Source organism: Arabidopsis thaliana (assembly GCF_000001735.4).
Source record: "Arabidopsis thaliana chromosome 1 sequence".
In the NCBI taxonomy this organism is placed as follows: domain Eukaryota; kingdom Viridiplantae; phylum Streptophyta; class Magnoliopsida; order Brassicales; family Brassicaceae; genus Arabidopsis; species Arabidopsis thaliana.
In genome coordinates, this window is record NC_003070.9 from 22,813 (window position 1) to 38,389 (window position 15,577).

General features: G+C 38.6%; 3 protein-coding genes, 2 long non-coding RNA genes and 1 other non-coding gene across 15 annotated transcripts; 3 read left to right on the forward strand and 3 right to left on the reverse strand.

The window, feature by feature from the left end:
• Positions 1-308: 308 nt before the first annotated feature.
• On the forward strand, positions 309-8,415 carry DCL1 (dicer-like 1). Of its 2 annotated transcripts, none has more exons than NM_099986.4 (20): positions 309-1,639; positions 1,730-1,843; positions 1,940-2,150; positions 2,229-2,623; positions 2,712-2,931; positions 3,013-3,185; positions 3,269-3,391; positions 3,480-3,640; positions 3,731-3,964; positions 4,050-4,200; positions 4,287-4,469; positions 4,560-4,721; positions 4,806-4,901; positions 4,991-5,619; positions 5,896-5,993; positions 6,078-6,268; positions 6,348-7,253; positions 7,335-7,499; positions 7,598-8,004; positions 8,090-8,415. In NM_099986.4, exons 1-20 carry the CDS (start codon positions 707-709, stop codon positions 8,265-8,267), a joined length of 5,730 nt encoding a protein of 1,909 aa, NP_171612.1. In that variant the 5' UTR covers positions 309-706; the 3' UTR covers positions 8,268-8,415. The 2 variants fall into 2 exon arrangements, with proteins under 2 accessions (NP_171612.1, NP_001184881.1); NM_001197952.1 differs by having other exon boundaries at positions 604-1,639; positions 4,560-4,724; positions 8,090-8,308.
• Positions 500-1,287, reverse strand: AT1G03993. Its single transcript, NR_138628.1, has one exon. It is a non-coding gene; the product is annotated as an other RNA (long non-coding RNA).
• Positions 5,688-5,894, forward strand: MIR838. The gene has a single exon (NR_138613.1). It is a non-coding gene; the product is annotated as a microRNA ath-MIR838 precursor (primary transcript).
• PPa1 (pyrophosphorylase 1) lies at positions 8,358-10,359 on the reverse strand (the record flags this gene model as incomplete). 2 transcript variants are annotated; one of them, NM_099987.4, is made up of 9 exons in its annotated part: positions 10,217-10,359; positions 9,735-9,858; positions 9,619-9,647; positions 9,470-9,535; positions 9,276-9,383; positions 9,121-9,186; positions 8,881-9,001; positions 8,709-8,790; positions 8,358-8,612 (listed from the first exon to the last, which is right to left on the reverse strand). In NM_099987.4, exons 2-9 carry the CDS (start codon positions 9,856-9,858, stop codon positions 8,570-8,572), a joined length of 639 nt encoding a protein of 212 aa, NP_171613.1. In that variant the 5' UTR covers positions 10,217-10,359. The 2 variants fall into 2 exon arrangements, with proteins under 2 accessions (NP_171613.1, NP_001322481.1); NM_001331245.1 differs by lacking the exon at positions 10,217-10,359 and adding an exon at positions 10,027-10,197 and having other exon boundaries at positions 8,570-8,612.
• AT1G03997 lies at positions 9,915-10,197 on the forward strand. Its single transcript, NR_138629.1, has one exon. It is a non-coding gene; the product is annotated as an other RNA (long non-coding RNA).
• Positions 10,360-10,552: 193 nt separating the features above from the next.
• LHY (Homeodomain-like superfamily protein) lies at positions 10,553-15,059 on the reverse strand. 8 transcript variants are annotated; one of them, NM_001331246.1, is made up of 10 exons: positions 14,561-15,059; positions 14,211-14,391; positions 13,998-14,109; positions 13,812-13,873; positions 13,278-13,359; positions 12,918-13,187; positions 12,755-12,835; positions 11,589-12,662; positions 11,169-11,515; positions 10,553-10,777 (listed from the first exon to the last, which is right to left on the reverse strand). In NM_001331246.1, exons 3-9 carry the CDS (start codon positions 14,022-14,024, stop codon positions 11,180-11,182), a joined length of 1,932 nt encoding a protein of 643 aa, NP_001320628.1. In that variant the 5' UTR covers positions 14,025-14,109; positions 14,211-14,391; positions 14,561-15,059; the 3' UTR covers positions 10,553-10,777; positions 11,169-11,179. The 8 variants fall into 8 exon arrangements, with proteins under 8 accessions (NP_001320628.1, NP_001030924.1, NP_171614.1 ...); NM_001035847.1 differs by lacking the exon at positions 13,278-13,359 and having other exon boundaries at positions 10,567-10,777; positions 12,918-13,151; positions 14,561-14,586; positions 14,757-14,945; NM_099988.4 differs by lacking the exons at positions 10,553-10,777; positions 13,278-13,359 and having other exon boundaries at positions 10,850-11,515; positions 12,918-13,151; positions 14,561-14,586; positions 14,757-15,028.
• Positions 15,060-15,577: the final 518 nt, after the last annotated feature.

The window sequence follows — 15,577 nt, forward strand, 5'->3', positions numbered from 1 at the left end:
CTAAAAATGAAAAGATTTCGATTTCGATATAAATACTTAATCTTTATAAAATAATATCGAAATCTTTTCATTTTTAGTTTTCAGTTTTACACTTTTACTTGATAAATTTAATACATCTGTTAATTTTTTTTCTTCTAAAATTAACATATGATATCTATTCGGGAGATAACCCTAAGAAAACTGATAAAATAAATAAGTTACTTTTTACAAAGTCGAATAAATTATTTACCCTTCTGCTTTAATGGCAATTATCTTAATATTGCAAAAAAAAAAAGAGAGAAATATTACTACAAAACAGAAGCAAGCAAGTGGAAAACAGACCAGAAGAGAGAGGAAGACGAAGAGAGAAACAGAACAGAGTAGGGATCGATAGACCGTGGAATCTCAGAATCACAAACACTTTGCAAAAGGGTTTTCAATTCCTATTTATTTACAAAGAAATCATCAATAGTAGTGGTCTCTAGGGTTTTGCTTGCTCTTCTTCGTGACCCCTTTTTACCTGCAAACAACAACTTCAAAATTGGCGTGTTTCGTACGGTCTATCTAACCCTAATCTGTCACAAAACACTCTTCTTCTCTCACCCCTTTTTCTGGGTTTATTCAATTCTCGTGCTTTTGGTTCTGTTTTCTTCTCTGGGGATTTGGTTTTCTTGAGTGAGTTTTTCTCCTCTTTCTTATGTTCTTGATTTGATTATTATATAGAATTATGGTAATGGAGGATGAGCCTAGAGAAGCCACAATAAAGCCTTCTTATTGGCTAGATGCTTGCGAGGACATCTCTTGTGATCTTATCGATGATCTCGTGTCTGAATTTGATCCTTCCTCTGTTGCTGTCAATGAATCCACTGATGAAAACGGCGTCATCAATGATTTTTTCGGTGGGATTGATCACATTTTAGATAGTATCAAGAACGGTGGAGGCTTACCAAACAATGGCGTTTCTGATACCAATTCTCAAATCAACGAGGTTACTGTAACTCCTCAGGTTATTGCTAAGGAGACAGTGAAGGAGAATGGGTTGCAAAAGAATGGCGGTAAGAGAGACGAATTCTCGAAAGAGGAAGGAGACAAGGATAGGAAGAGAGCTAGGGTTTGTAGTTATCAGAGTGAAAGGAGTAACCTTTCAGGTAGAGGGCATGTTAATAATTCTAGGGAGGGAGATAGGTTTATGAATAGGAAACGTACTCGTAATTGGGACGAGGCGGGTAACAATAAGAAGAAAAGGGAATGTAACAATTACAGAAGAGATGGTAGAGATAGAGAAGTTAGGGGTTATTGGGAGAGGGATAAAGTTGGTTCCAATGAGTTGGTTTATAGGTCAGGGACTTGGGAAGCTGATCATGAAAGAGATGTTAAGAAAGTGAGTGGTGGAAACCGCGAATGCGATGTCAAGGCAGAGGAGAACAAGAGTAAGCCTGAAGAACGTAAAGAGAAGGTTGTGGAAGAGCAAGCAAGGCGATACCAGTTGGATGTTCTTGAACAAGCTAAAGCGAAAAACACGATTGCTTTCCTTGAGACCGGTGCTGGAAAGACACTTATCGCGATTCTTCTTATTAAAAGTGTTCATAAGGATCTGATGAGCCAGAACAGAAAAATGCTCTCGGTGTTCTTGGTTCCCAAAGTGCCTTTGGTTTATCAGGTACCGCCTAATAAGAAACATGTTTGTATTCTTTTTTAAAAAATTGGTTACCTATTGGTTTTGGTTGGTTGATTTATCTTACGTTATCAGCAAGCAGAAGTGATCCGTAATCAAACTTGTTTTCAAGTTGGACATTATTGTGGTGAGATGGGACAGGACTTTTGGGATTCTCGAAGGTGGCAACGAGAGTTTGAGTCTAAGCAGGTTGCTTTTTGATGCTTCTTTTTCATACCAGCTTTGATCTTTTATATGAATCAGTTCTTGAAGTTAACGAGTTTTTTTCTATTTTCTTCTACGCAGGTTCTAGTTATGACAGCACAAATTCTGTTGAATATACTGAGACACAGTATCATTAGAATGGAAACAATTGATCTTCTTATTCTCGACGAGTGTCACCACGCTGTCAAGAAACATCCATACTCTTTAGTGATGTCAGAGTTTTACCATACAACTCCTAAAGATAAAAGACCTGCCATCTTTGGAATGACTGCTTCGCCTGTTAATTTAAAGGGTACTGATTGTTTCTTGTATACAGTTCTCTAAGCTTGCCAATGTTCTTGAAAGTGACACTTTTTGTTTGTAAACGTAGGTGTTTCAAGCCAAGTAGATTGTGCGATAAAGATACGTAACCTCGAGACCAAGTTGGATTCTACGGTTTGTACTATAAAAGATCGAAAAGAATTAGAGAAACATGTGCCTATGCCTTCAGAGATAGTCGTCGAGTATGACAAAGCTGCTACTATGTGGTCTCTTCATGAGACAATAAAGCAAATGATTGCAGCTGTTGAAGAAGCGGCACAAGCAAGTTCAAGGAAAAGCAAGTGGCAATTTATGGGGGCTAGGGATGCTGGAGCAAAGGATGAATTGAGACAGGTTTATGGCGTCTCTGAAAGAACGGAGAGCGATGGTGCTGCCAATTTGATTCATAAACTTAGAGCTATCAATTATACTCTTGCTGAATTGGGTCAATGGTGTGCTTACAAGGTAAAAAAACAACTTAGTAAATAGTTTTCGATAATTTGAAATGGATATGTTATTTTCATATGATATAATTTTTGTGTCTTCTTTCAAGGTGGGACAATCATTCTTGTCTGCTTTGCAAAGTGATGAGAGGGTGAATTTCCAAGTCGACGTGAAGTTTCAAGAATCATACCTCAGTGAGGTGGTGTCACTCTTGCAATGTGAGCTTCTGGAAGGCGCTGCTGCTGAAAAAGTCGCGGCGGAAGTTGGCAAACCAGAAAATGGTAATGCACATGACGAGATGGAGGAGGGAGAGCTCCCTGATGATCCTGGTAAGTATTAATCACATTCTTTGTCTAATCGCTTTTTACCGGTTTTAGAAATCCAATATTAACAGAGCTCTATGGTTTTAGTGGTCTCGGGAGGGGAGCACGTTGATGAAGTAATAGGCGCCGCAGTGGCTGATGGGAAAGTTACTCCAAAAGTACAATCATTGATCAAACTACTCCTCAAATATCAGCACACAGCTGATTTTCGAGCTATTGTTTTCGTTGAGAGGGTGGTTGCTGCTTTGGTTCTTCCTAAGGTTAGGATTAAAGTGAAAAAAACAATTTATTTTCTTGTGTATAATTTTTCTGCCTATGTCTCTCTGAGCCTGGAAATTTTCAGGTTTTTGCGGAGCTGCCTTCGCTTAGTTTTATACGGTGTGCCAGCATGATTGGACACAATAACAGCCAGGAGATGAAATCATCTCAAATGCAGGATACAATTTCCAAATTCCGAGATGGGCATGTATGATTTTTTTTGTCTTTCATTAAGACATATTTTTTTTTTATCTTATACTGAAATGTCTTACTATTTCCTCTTTCTACTGTGATAGGTGACACTGTTAGTTGCCACAAGCGTTGCTGAGGAAGGACTTGATATTAGGCAATGTAACGTTGTTATGCGTTTCGACCTTGCAAAGACGGTGCTGGCATACATTCAGTCTCGTGGCCGGGCAAGAAAGCCTGGATCAGACTACATACTCATGGTTGAGAGGTACATAAAAAGCTTTAAGAACTACATTTTGATTTTTGTAACTACTGGTCACCAAATCAGTACTGATATGTCAACTTGTGTTACTTGCAGAGGAAATGTATCTCACGCAGCGTTCCTAAGGAATGCTAGGAACAGTGAGGAGACACTTCGAAAAGAAGCAATAGAAAGGACTGATCTTAGTCATCTCAAAGATACATCGAGATTAATCTCAATTGATGCTGTGCCTGGTACAGTTTATAAGGTGGAGGCAACTGGTGCCATGGTTAGCTTGAATTCCGCGGTTGGTCTTGTACATTTCTACTGCTCTCAGCTTCCTGGTGACAGGTAAGTTTGCCGATAATTTTTATTGTCCTAATGACCTCTCCTTTTCCTGTATGAGATGATGGATTGCTTCTCTCTCGTGTCTCAGGTATGCAATCCTTCGTCCTGAGTTTAGCATGGAGAAGCATGAAAAGCCTGGGGGCCACACGGAATATTCATGTAGGCTTCAGCTTCCTTGCAATGCACCGTTTGAAATACTTGAGGGTCCTGTTTGCAGTTCAATGCGTCTTGCACAACAGGTGGACATAATAGTTTGTTTGTTTATCTTACTTGTTATTTTCTTTCAGTGTTCCATGTCTTGAAGTATTGCGTGTTTGATATGTAGGCTGTATGTTTAGCTGCTTGCAAGAAACTGCATGAGATGGGTGCATTTACCGATATGCTATTACCGGACAAAGGAAGTGGTCAAGACGCTGAGAAGGCTGACCAAGATGATGAAGGTGAGCCTGTTCCTGGAACTGCTAGACATAGAGAGTTCTATCCTGAAGGTGTGGCGGATGTACTTAAGGTAATATTAGCACTAACCTATGAAATTTTTGCTAAATGTGCTTTTAGAGGAATGTGGTTTTCAATATTTGACTGTTTATACCATGCACAGGGAGAATGGGTTTCATCTGGAAAGGAAGTTTGTGAGAGCTCAAAGCTATTCCATTTATACATGTATAATGTCAGATGTGTAGATTTTGGCTCTTCAAAAGATCCATTCCTAAGCGAAGTTTCAGAGTTCGCGATTCTTTTTGGCAATGAGCTGGATGCAGAGGTTGTTGTTTCTCTCTCCATGGATTTGAGTATTAGAATTTGAAGATGTAACCATGGTTAACTAAGATTTGTTTTACTGTATCAGGTATTATCGATGTCTATGGATCTTTATGTTGCTCGGGCCATGATCACTAAAGCATCTCTTGCTTTCAAGGGATCACTTGATATTACAGAAAACCAGGTTAGACTGAACAACAACCTCTATTTTTCCTAACATTTATGTTTGCTTGAGAAACTTTTTATCTTATATTGGTGGCATTTCTTGTGCAGCTATCATCTCTAAAAAAGTTTCATGTGAGGTTAATGAGTATCGTGTTGGATGTTGATGTTGAACCCTCCACGACACCATGGGATCCTGCAAAGGCCTACCTGTTTGTCCCTGTTACTGACAATACGTCTATGGAACCCATAAAAGGGATCAACTGGGAATTGGTTGAAAAGATTACGAAAACCACAGCGTGGGACAACCCTCTTCAGAGAGCTCGTCCCGATGTATATCTCGGGACTAATGAGAGAACTCTTGGTGGGGACAGAAGGGAATATGGGTTTGGTAAACTTCGTCACAACATTGTATTTGGGCAGAAATCTCACCCAACTTATGGTATTAGAGGAGCTGTTGCATCCTTCGATGTTGTGAGAGCTTCTGGATTGTTACCTGTGAGAGATGCTTTTGAGAAGGAAGTAGAAGAGGATTTATCAAAAGGAAAATTGATGATGGCTGATGGGTGCATGGTTGCAGAAGATCTTATTGGGAAAATAGTGACAGCCGCACATTCCGGGAAGCGGTTTTACGTAGATTCAATTTGTTATGACATGAGTGCAGAAACATCTTTCCCTAGGAAAGAGGGATATCTTGGTCCCCTAGAGTACAACACGTACGCTGACTATTACAAGCAAAAGTAAGAAAACATCTTCAAATAATTTTTTGATTTCTTCAATCCTTTTTCTAAGTTTCATTAGATACTAATACTTTTCTAATATCACGAGGACTTACATGGCCTCAAGTCACCTGTGGTGTTGTGCAAGAAGGAGAAGCAAAGTCTGTCTATGTATTATGAGATAGCTACTTCTATGGCTAGGATATATGTTGTACAAGACCGGCTTTTCTTCTACTTCTTGCACAACCTGAGGTTATTGAGGCTATACAAGTCTTCTTCTATAATGTTATTTATTAGGTATGGAGTTGATTTGAACTGTAAGCAACAACCTTTGATTAAAGGACGTGGTGTTTCGTATTGCAAGAACCTTCTTTCTCCTCGGTTTGAACAGTCAGGTTATAAGAAATTCTTTTCACTTTAACAATTTAATGATATAACCGATAAATTAACGCTTCTTTGTTTTTTCTTGCAATTCAAAGGTGAATCTGAGACAGTCCTTGATAAGACATATTACGTGTTTCTTCCACCTGAACTATGCGTTGTGCATCCGCTTTCGGGTTCACTTATCCGAGGTGCTCAGAGGTTACCCTCTATAATGAGAAGAGTTGAGAGCATGTTACTCGCTGTTCAACTCAAAAATTTGATTAGTTATCCTATTCCCACATCAAAGGTATATATATATATATTATGCTTAGTGTCTTTTTTTTTTTTGTTGAAACTATCTAATCATATTTGGTATATATATGTAGATTCTTGAAGCCTTGACTGCCGCCTCGTGCCAGGAAACGTTCTGCTACGAGAGAGCTGAGCTTTTAGGAGATGCGTATCTAAAATGGGTTGTTAGTCGTTTTCTGTTTCTCAAGTATCCTCAAAAGCACGAGGGTCAGCTTACAAGGATGAGGCAACAAATGGTTAGTAATATGGTTCTTTATCAGTTTGCTCTGGTTAAAGGGCTTCAGTCATATATCCAGGCGGATCGATTCGCCCCGTCTAGGTGGTCTGCTCCTGGTGTGCCTCCGGTTTTCGACGAGGACACAAAAGATGGAGGATCTTCGTTTTTCGATGAAGAGCAAAAACCTGTTTCCGAGGAAAACAGCGATGTGTTTGAAGATGGGGAGATGGAGGATGGTGAACTAGAGGGTGATTTGAGTTCGTACCGAGTTTTATCTAGCAAAACGTTAGCTGATGTTGTTGAGGCTTTGATTGGTGTTTATTACGTCGAAGGGGGTAAGATTGCAGCTAATCATTTGATGAAATGGATTGGGATTCACGTGGAGGATGATCCTGATGAAGTCGATGGAACATTGAAAAATGTTAATGTTCCAGAGAGTGTGCTCAAGAGCATCGACTTTGTTGGTCTTGAGAGAGCTCTTAAATATGAGTTTAAAGAGAAAGGTCTTCTTGTTGAAGCTATAACACATGCTTCAAGACCATCTTCAGGTGTTTCGTGTTACCAGAGATTGGAATTTGTTGGTGACGCGGTCTTGGATCATCTCATCACAAGACATCTATTTTTCACATACACAAGCCTTCCTCCTGGTCGGTTAACAGATCTTCGAGCTGCAGCGGTTAACAACGAGAATTTTGCTCGCGTTGCGGTTAAACATAAACTCCACTTGTACCTTCGTCACGGTTCAAGCGCCCTCGAAAAACAGGTAAACAAGATTAAGAAACAAAGTATATTGTTCTCAAAGAGTTTCAAATGTTTGACTGTTTGGTTACTTTTTGTTTTTCAGATTCGGGAATTTGTGAAGGAGGTTCAAACCGAGTCATCGAAACCGGGGTTTAACTCTTTTGGTTTGGGAGACTGCAAAGCACCAAAAGTTCTTGGAGACATTGTTGAATCTATTGCAGGTGCTATTTTTCTTGATAGTGGAAAAGATACAACTGCTGCTTGGAAGGTTAGTTAGTTAGTTATTTCGGTTGAAAATCTCTAACTAACTCGTTTTTTTTTGGAATTGTAATTCTTAGCTTACTAAATCGTATGATTCTTTTCCAGGTTTTTCAACCTTTGCTTCAGCCCATGGTGACACCAGAGACACTTCCAATGCATCCGGTGCGAGAGCTACAAGAGCGGTGCCAGCAACAAGCAGAAGGGTTAGAATACAAAGCGAGTAGGAGTGGTAACACAGCGACTGTGGAAGTTTTCATCGACGGTGTTCAAGTTGGAGTAGCGCAAAACCCGCAGAAGAAAATGGCTCAAAAGCTAGCTGCGAGGAACGCACTTGCAGCTTTGAAAGAGAAAGAAATAGCAGAATCAAAGGAGAAGCATATCAACAACGGTAATGCGGGAGAGGATCAAGGCGAGAATGAGAATGGGAACAAGAAGAATGGGCATCAGCCGTTTACGAGACAAACGTTGAATGATATTTGTTTGAGGAAGAATTGGCCAATGCCTTCTTACAGGTAACAACAATTTAATAGAAAGTGGGTAAACAAATCAATTTTGGGCTTTATTGAGCTTATTTCGGGTTTGTGGTGAATTTTGTAGATGTGTGAAAGAAGGAGGACCGGCTCATGCAAAGAGATTTACGTTTGGGGTAAGAGTTAATACGAGCGATAGAGGATGGACCGATGAGTGTATTGGCGAGCCAATGCCGAGTGTTAAGAAAGCTAAGGATTCAGCTGCGGTTCTTCTACTTGAGCTTTTAAATAAAACTTTTTCTTGATTCTTTTACTCTCTTCAACGAGATGTAGTCATTACATTTTAAACCTTAAAACCATAGTGGTTGTAGTGTTTTAATTGATCTGTTGTTATTCGAGTTTAATTGGTTTATAGAACTCTTCAAACAAATTAAACCAAAAATTTCAATGCCAAGAAAGGGTCTTTAAAACGAAATTACAGAAGGACCAAATGATAAGGAAGAAAAATGCAGAGATAAAAGTAATATCAATTAGGATCATATGCTTCTTATTATCAATGAAAAGTAACAGAAACATAGATGCTGCAGAAATCTTCTGAGGAGAAGCTTCAACGCCTCAGGGTGTGGAGAATGTATTCAGCATAGAGGTCCCTGTAATGGGGAATTCAGAATCCAGAGTTGCTTTAATGTTACAAACTAAAAAAGATGTAAGAGAGTTTGGTTCTTGATAAAGAAACAGAGGCTTACATTGAGTACTGGATAGCTTCAACCGCAGACTCAGATGGCAGAAAATCATTCACTGCAACTTCCTTGTTCTCGTTTTTCTTGTCTGTAAGATATTAGAGTTAAAGGGAAAAACTAATACTTGTTGAGAGATCAATAGAGATGAATAAGGAGGAACACTGAAGAAAAAGGATACAGTCTTCGAAGAAACGACGGATTTCAGAGAGACGGTGAGGAGGAAGTTCTTTGATGTCAGTGTAGTGCTTATATTCAGGATCATCAACACACACTGCAATGATCTTGTCATCTTTTTCACCCTAAAATTACAGCGCCAAAAATACAAGATTGGAGTACAAGACCATTTAAACTGACCTAAAGGATTAGAGTAAGAGAAAAAAAAAACAGAGTCTTTTCATTGATCAAGTTTAGGTTTTACCTGGTCAATCATAGGCATTAATCCAATGGCTCTGGCACGCAGAAAACAACCCGGAAGCACAGGTTCCTACACAAAGATAATAATATATATTTGAAATACAAAAAATTGGTGCAAATAGTATAGGGATAATATGAGAAAGAAAGAAAGAGTAATACCTGCATGATGACTAAGACATCAATGGGGTCATTGTCTTCACACAATGTGCGAGGAACAAAACCATAGTTGTGAGGGTACACAACTGATGAGTAGAGAATACGATCAACCTGAATGAGAGAATTCAAACTTGTTGAGATTGATTTTGCTATAAGAAAACCATTCATATAAAAAATAAACTTTGTTCTCATCTAACCTTGATGAGTCCTGTCTTTTTGTCAAGCTCGTATTTGACCTTGCTTCCTTTAGTGATCTCAACAACCTAATAATCATCCAAAGATAAAATGATTAGAGAATCTAATAACAACATACTCTGTTTAGAACAAAGAGTAGGAAAAAACTTACCACATTGAAAATCTGTGGAGCTCCAGGTCCTAGATAGATTATCCAGACTTATGATTTAGTAACAGAATACAAAAGTATGAAATCAAAAAGTAGCATGTTTAGAATGATTTATATACCAATCTCAAGATCATGCCATGGATGAGCAGCTACGGATCTTCTTGACAAGGATGAGAGAATCCTCTCGTTAAGACGAGGAGCTGGTCGCTGCAGCCTCTGGTTATCTTTAGTTTCTTCACTCATCTGTCAAAATCAGAACGTTTCATCACTCATTGATATTGACTGAATCTAACATCATAACCCTAATTGGCAGAGAGAGAATCAATCGAATCAAGAGTATTAAATGGAAAAAGCGAATCAAGACCCCACAAGGGAAAACAATCCTTAAAGCAGACTTGAGATCGATCATACCCAAATTATGGATTCATATATTGTTAACGTATCGATTACTGAAAAGATGTATACCAAATCTGTTCACTTTTTCTCTATAGACTCGATGGATGATTGAGATTTGAAGCAACAAAATACCCAGAAGATTAAACATGGAAAAGCATCAAACTTTGATGATCTTAGAACGATGACAAAAGAAAAAAAAACGTACCTTTGGATCGAAACGAAACAGCCGATTGTTGTTTTCTTTATCGCAAGGATGATGAAGAAACTTTGGGAGAGAAACAAGTGAAGCCCGTTGGTCTAGCAAGTGATTGTAAAATGTATATATGAGTCACCACCGAGATATACGGATCAAACTTTTATATTATCGTAACACTCACTACACTACCACTCAATTATTTACAAAGATTTACATCTTTTTAAAAATACTTTATTTTTTATTACGAAACATAGTTTGTGTTTTTGCGGTCACTCCTATAATCTATGTAGGATACTTGCATTACATTTTTCACAAATAATTTGGTTTGGTAGCAAGGATATGGCTCATTCAGTGAGAACAAAAAAATTGTATATCTACTCATTCATCAGTAAACCAAATTAAGAGATTGAAATATTGTATAAACTAGCTACACAATATAAGCCTTCTTTAGGCCTCTATTACTTAAGCTTGTAATAGGGAAAATGTTGTAATGTAGGCCCAAGTAGTGTGAGTAAAATCTTTAAGGCCCAGCCTAGCACCTTTGGGCATTTGGCGTTGGGCAACGAGCGCCTTCAAGTTTGAAACAAACAGAGAGAATCATTATGAAGAAACACCAAAAGACAAAACTTTCTAAGTTGTAACTTTTGTACAGTTCATCTTTTATCATTATAAACTATTTATGATCTCATCAATCAATATCCACAATTTTTAAAAAGAAGAATAAAGACAAATCCATTGCTTAATGGTTAATTAACAGTAGTAGCAGATGACATATAGACCACAAGTAGCATACACAAACAGAGACAAGAGACAAGACATGGGGTAATATGGTACAGAACCTGACATGACCAAAGAAATGTTCGGAAGGAAAATTAAAAGTCTCTTTCATAAAGATTGGAGAAGCAAACTACTAACACTAGATTTAAAGATATTGATAAAAATGTGGATGTTTTTTTTTTACCTCCAAGTCTGTCATGTAGAAGCTTCTCCTTCCAATCGAAGCCTTTTGCAGACTTTTTCATCACTTTGATTGTTTATGTTCCCAACTTGGCTCTCTTTCACTTCCATTGAACATCTCTTGTATGGCTTAAATCCTGTCTGTCTCGTTTTAAGACTCTTGCATGTTCCAACACCGATCATTACTACTCCTTCTTGGTCTGCAGCACAAGAATCCTGGCTTTTGAAATTAGGAGCCAATGGCATTGACGTGTCACTTTGTTTTCTATTCACATTCTCTGCCACTTGAGGAGGCGAAAAGCTTTGAGGCAATCTTTCTCTTGCAAAGAGAGCCTGAAACGCTATACGACCCTGAAAATATTTTGATAGTGTTAGTTCCCAGAAGAACTCTGCAATATCCATGAATCATTGGTTTTTGTTTTACCTCTTCGGAGACTTCCTTCCACGAATCAGTAGTTGCATTGTTGTTGCTGTTGTTGTCTCTCATTTTAATCTTACGGTTATTTAACTCAATAACATCTGGCTGATTCTCATCTGTCTCCTTCACATCCTCTTTATCTTTCTCCATTTTATCTAATGCATCAGTTTCTGCGTCACTCCCTGAAGGTGTATTTGAGCCACAGGATGAGCGGTCCACAAGATTTTTCTTCTGGGCAGTGTTTGAGTCATGCACAGCGGCAGTAACAACAACCTCCTCAATTTTATCATCATTGGTTTTTGAGTCGGCATTTAGCTTGGTTACTCCAGTCTCATCTGAATCATCAGATGATGAAGCTGGAGATTTCGAAGCCAAGTTTTGATCTTGCAGAGCTGTGTTTTGTTTCTCAAACGGTTGAGTATTTTCAACGGTATCCATTTCAGTCATTGCTGGAGTTGGAACTGCAACAGTTGAGAATGGAACACATGTTATTGGAGCTGGAGCGCATACAGGAAGAAGTCCATGAGAAGCCCACCAAGCAGTTGCAGCAGCTACTGTAGCAGCGGCAATGGCAGTTATACTTGGAGGAGAAGAGCTCATTGGGGTTGATGAATCACCAGAATTCCCGACACTCGCATAAGGCCAGACCGAAGCAGCGAATGTAGCTGCAGCATGAGCTGCAGGATTCTGTAGGAGAGTTGACATAATAAGATTGGAGAAAGTAGATGATATCTGGAGAAACGAACGGTAATCATCCTGTGAATGACAAGCTGGAAACGCTTGATGAGAAGCTGTAGTAGTAGCAGATGCTGTTGTAGCTTGAAGATTTGCGTGCCCGTGAGTTTCTTCTCTCATAGGATGAAACATGAAGTCTTGAGATACCATACCTGAGGGATGATTTTGAGGGCATTTTGCTATATTCCCGTTCACAATATCTGCGTGGAAATGCCAAGGGTAGTTTTGCATGCTGTGCACAGTAGTACCATCGTTACCATCTTTGTCTTTGTTCTTCTTGGGAACATCTTGAACCGCGTTGTCCACAGTTGAGGTCTTACTTGTTTCAATGTCGCCACTTACCTGCTAAAAATCAGAATGGAACAAATAATTTGTCATGCACTTGAAAGCATTCATCAGATTCTTCGACTACAATTTTGTAGCTTTCTTAGACTTACTTTCGTTGGTAAGGGATACTTGTTCACAGTAGAAACACCCGAGCAATTCTCATCTTGATTTTCTTTTCCAGTTGATGTTTTCTAACCAGAAAATAAAACATAAGAAGTCTATCACAAGACCACCAAAATGATAAAATGAAGAAGAGAAAGATCAGGAATAAACCTCAGAGAACGGCATTTTTTCCAAATCCAAGAACGCCTGATTCAACTGTGAAGAAGAGGCCGATGAAACAAGTTTTGCATCTTTTGCTGATGATACTTGAGAGGAAGATGTACCGTTGTTCCCAGGCTTTCGAGGATAAGGAGTATTGGGTTTTCGTTTAGGACGAGGAGGCGGAATTTCTATGTCCAAAGCTTGGCAAACAGGGATGCCTTTAACTTCAGCCTCTTTCTCCAACTGAAATGTGAACCAAAAACTGTGAGCTTTTCCAAACTGGAGATGGAAAAATGCAGCTCAGATGTGAAATCCTGAGATTCATGAAATTGACCACATCACCAAGGTTGAAAAAAGTCTTATACTGACCCGAATTTTTCGGGGTAGAGATGATAGAGTTACTTCATGTCCTGTCCTATAGGGCAAGGAGGTTTGGTTTCCATATGGATGGCTAAAAGAATTCATGCAATCCCATTATTTCATCGACTTTAGTGAATATGGGACAATTGTGTCATCCAAATGCAACGCTAGTTATGTTAATTTGGACCTATCTTATGGTCTCAGAGAAGAAAGCTCTCTGTAGAGTTTTTTCTAACAGTAAGTTTGGACAGACCAATCTAATGTTAAGTTTAGTTGAACAGAGTAAATGAAAAAGATAAAAAACGATCGAGATGCAATCCTCGGAACCAACCAACTCTACTTAGCAAAACACACTCTACTTAGACGCCTAATTTCTAGTTGAAGCAATTAGAGAAAAGGAAGAATAAGAAGAACCTTCTATCATCTTTTCCAGACAGTGACAGGCAACTTCTAAACATAGTCATAGATCGATATGAAAAAATGGTACCTTTACACAAGATAACGAAAGTGTTTTAAAAAGATCTGAAAGGATCATCAACTTACCTTTGTGAAGAACTTTTGTGCATGACTTCTGATCTGAACAGCAGTCTTTGTCCCAATATGTTCTGCACACAAAATGAAAAGAAAAGAAGGAATCTCCCAATCAAGAGGAGATAAAGACACTCCTAAACAAAGGAATATAAAATCTCAAAGAGTTCAAACTAAACATTCAAAAGATAAACTTTCGACCTTCAATTCGTTGCCAAGCTCTTCCATAAAGCCTCAAGGCTTCTAGAAACCTCTCATGCTCATCCTCAGTCCATCGCTCTCGCTGCTTTGTTATTGTATATGGCTTTCTTGCCTAAACATTTGAAAACCCAAAAGAAAATCAAATCTTCACACAACAACAGTCCAAATCTCTCAAACAAAAAAACACCAATCTTATTTCATTAGTAGTAGTACCTTAGCTAATAATTCTTCTCCAGATGTATTAGTATCCATAACAGGACCGGTGCAGCTATTCGCTGCTTCAAATCCTCTCTAACAAGTAAAGTATAAAAAAGAAACCATCTTTGATCTCCCCAAACATGAAAGTTTTCAAATTGCAAAGCCGTTGTGATAACCTCTTTAGATTCTAGAGAAACTGCAAAGGAGAAAGTACTTTATGAGAAATATTTATCCACAAACACTAAGATAAGAGTGATGAGCGAAATTCAAAAGAGAAATCTTTTCAAAGTCCACCGTGAAACAGTCGCTGCTTCTCCAGCAGAACTCAAAAGAATTCCCTTTATTATTATTCACAAAAGCCTCACCCAAACGAATCCACCGCAGCCAAAACCTTCACAAATCTTCATATCAGTAATCAATCACCAGATTCGTATCATTTATGCTAACTTTTAGAGCTAATAAGATTTAGTTAATCGCTTCTATAAGTTTCTCAGCAGCCAAACAGAGATCTTAGTATGTTATAGGAATCCTAGAAACTGCTCATAATGTAAACTGTTATACCCTTGAGAGTAGCCATGGAGGAGACAAGTATGCAATCTGACTTATCATCTCACCGGGAACTCCCCGGAGAAGTCATCGTTCCCGGAAATAATCAAATCGGAAGCAAAACAAAAAAAAATCTCTAAAAATAAATTTAAAAAACAGAGAGAAGAAGGAAGAAGATAACTGAAGAAGAAGAAGAAGAAGAAGAAGAAGAAGAAGAAGGAAGACTGTTTTAGGCTGAAGAAGACTGGAAGAAGAAGAAGAGAAGCCAGAAGCAATCTCAGCCACAACAATTTTTCCCCTAATTTTTGGAAAAATTTTAATTGAAAAGTTTATTTGAGGCTGGAACAGCACCAAGGGTATAAATGGAAAAAACAGAAGTCATCGCAGATCGACACGTGGTGATATTGTAGTGGCTGTCTACTGCACTTTTTGGTATATCTCAAGTTGCTTCTCTACGAGCCAGAAGCTTCAATGTGAAGCTCACGTAGGTAAAAGTGAGTGTGGTGGTCCACAATTGCTTACGTGTAAACGATTATTGGTACAAACTTGGACGACTAAACAAGTGGGTACGGTGCCAGCTGTGATGGTGTACTGCTACGTATTGGCTATGCTGGATCTGGGCTTGTAATAAGACATTGTATGGGCCTCACTTTTACGCCTATTCTATATAAATTTGCGTATTAACATAGTTGAATTAAACCCGACAAGCTTGGACTGCTCGGGGAACTTGCGTCTGTATAAAAATCTTCATCTTTTCATATAATATCATGCAATGCCTATACAAAATTTCAACAAATTATCATCGAGAACTTTGGTCAACTTGCTTATATAACATT

What these genes read in the sequence shown, in the direction of transcription:
- DCL1 (NM_001197952.1), top strand. Translation starts at nt 707, where the DNA reads ATGGTAATGGAGGATGAGCCTAGAGAAGCCACAATAAAGCCTTCTTAT. An exon ending in ATGAGCTGGATGCAGAGGTT is followed by an intron (nt 4,725 to 4,805) that starts GTTGTTTCTCTC and finishes TTACTGTATCAG; the next exon opens with GTATTATCGATGTCTATGGA. An exon ending in GCTGACTATTACAAGCAAAA is followed by an intron (nt 5,620 to 5,895) that starts GTAAGAAAACAT and finishes GTTATTTATTAG; the next exon opens with GTATGGAGTTGATTTGAACT.
- LHY (NM_001035847.1), bottom strand. Translation starts at nt 14,249, where the DNA reads ATGGATACTAATACATCTGGAGAAGAATTATTAGCTAAG. An exon ending in GAGAAGAATTATTAGCTAAG is followed by an intron (nt 14,110 to 14,210) that starts GTACTACTACTA and finishes TCAAATGTTTAG; the next exon opens with GCAAGAAAGCCATATACAAT. An exon ending in AGCTTGGCAACGAATTGAAG is followed by an intron (nt 13,874 to 13,997) that starts GTCGAAAGTTTA and finishes TTTTGTGTGCAG; the next exon opens with AACATATTGGGACAAAGACT.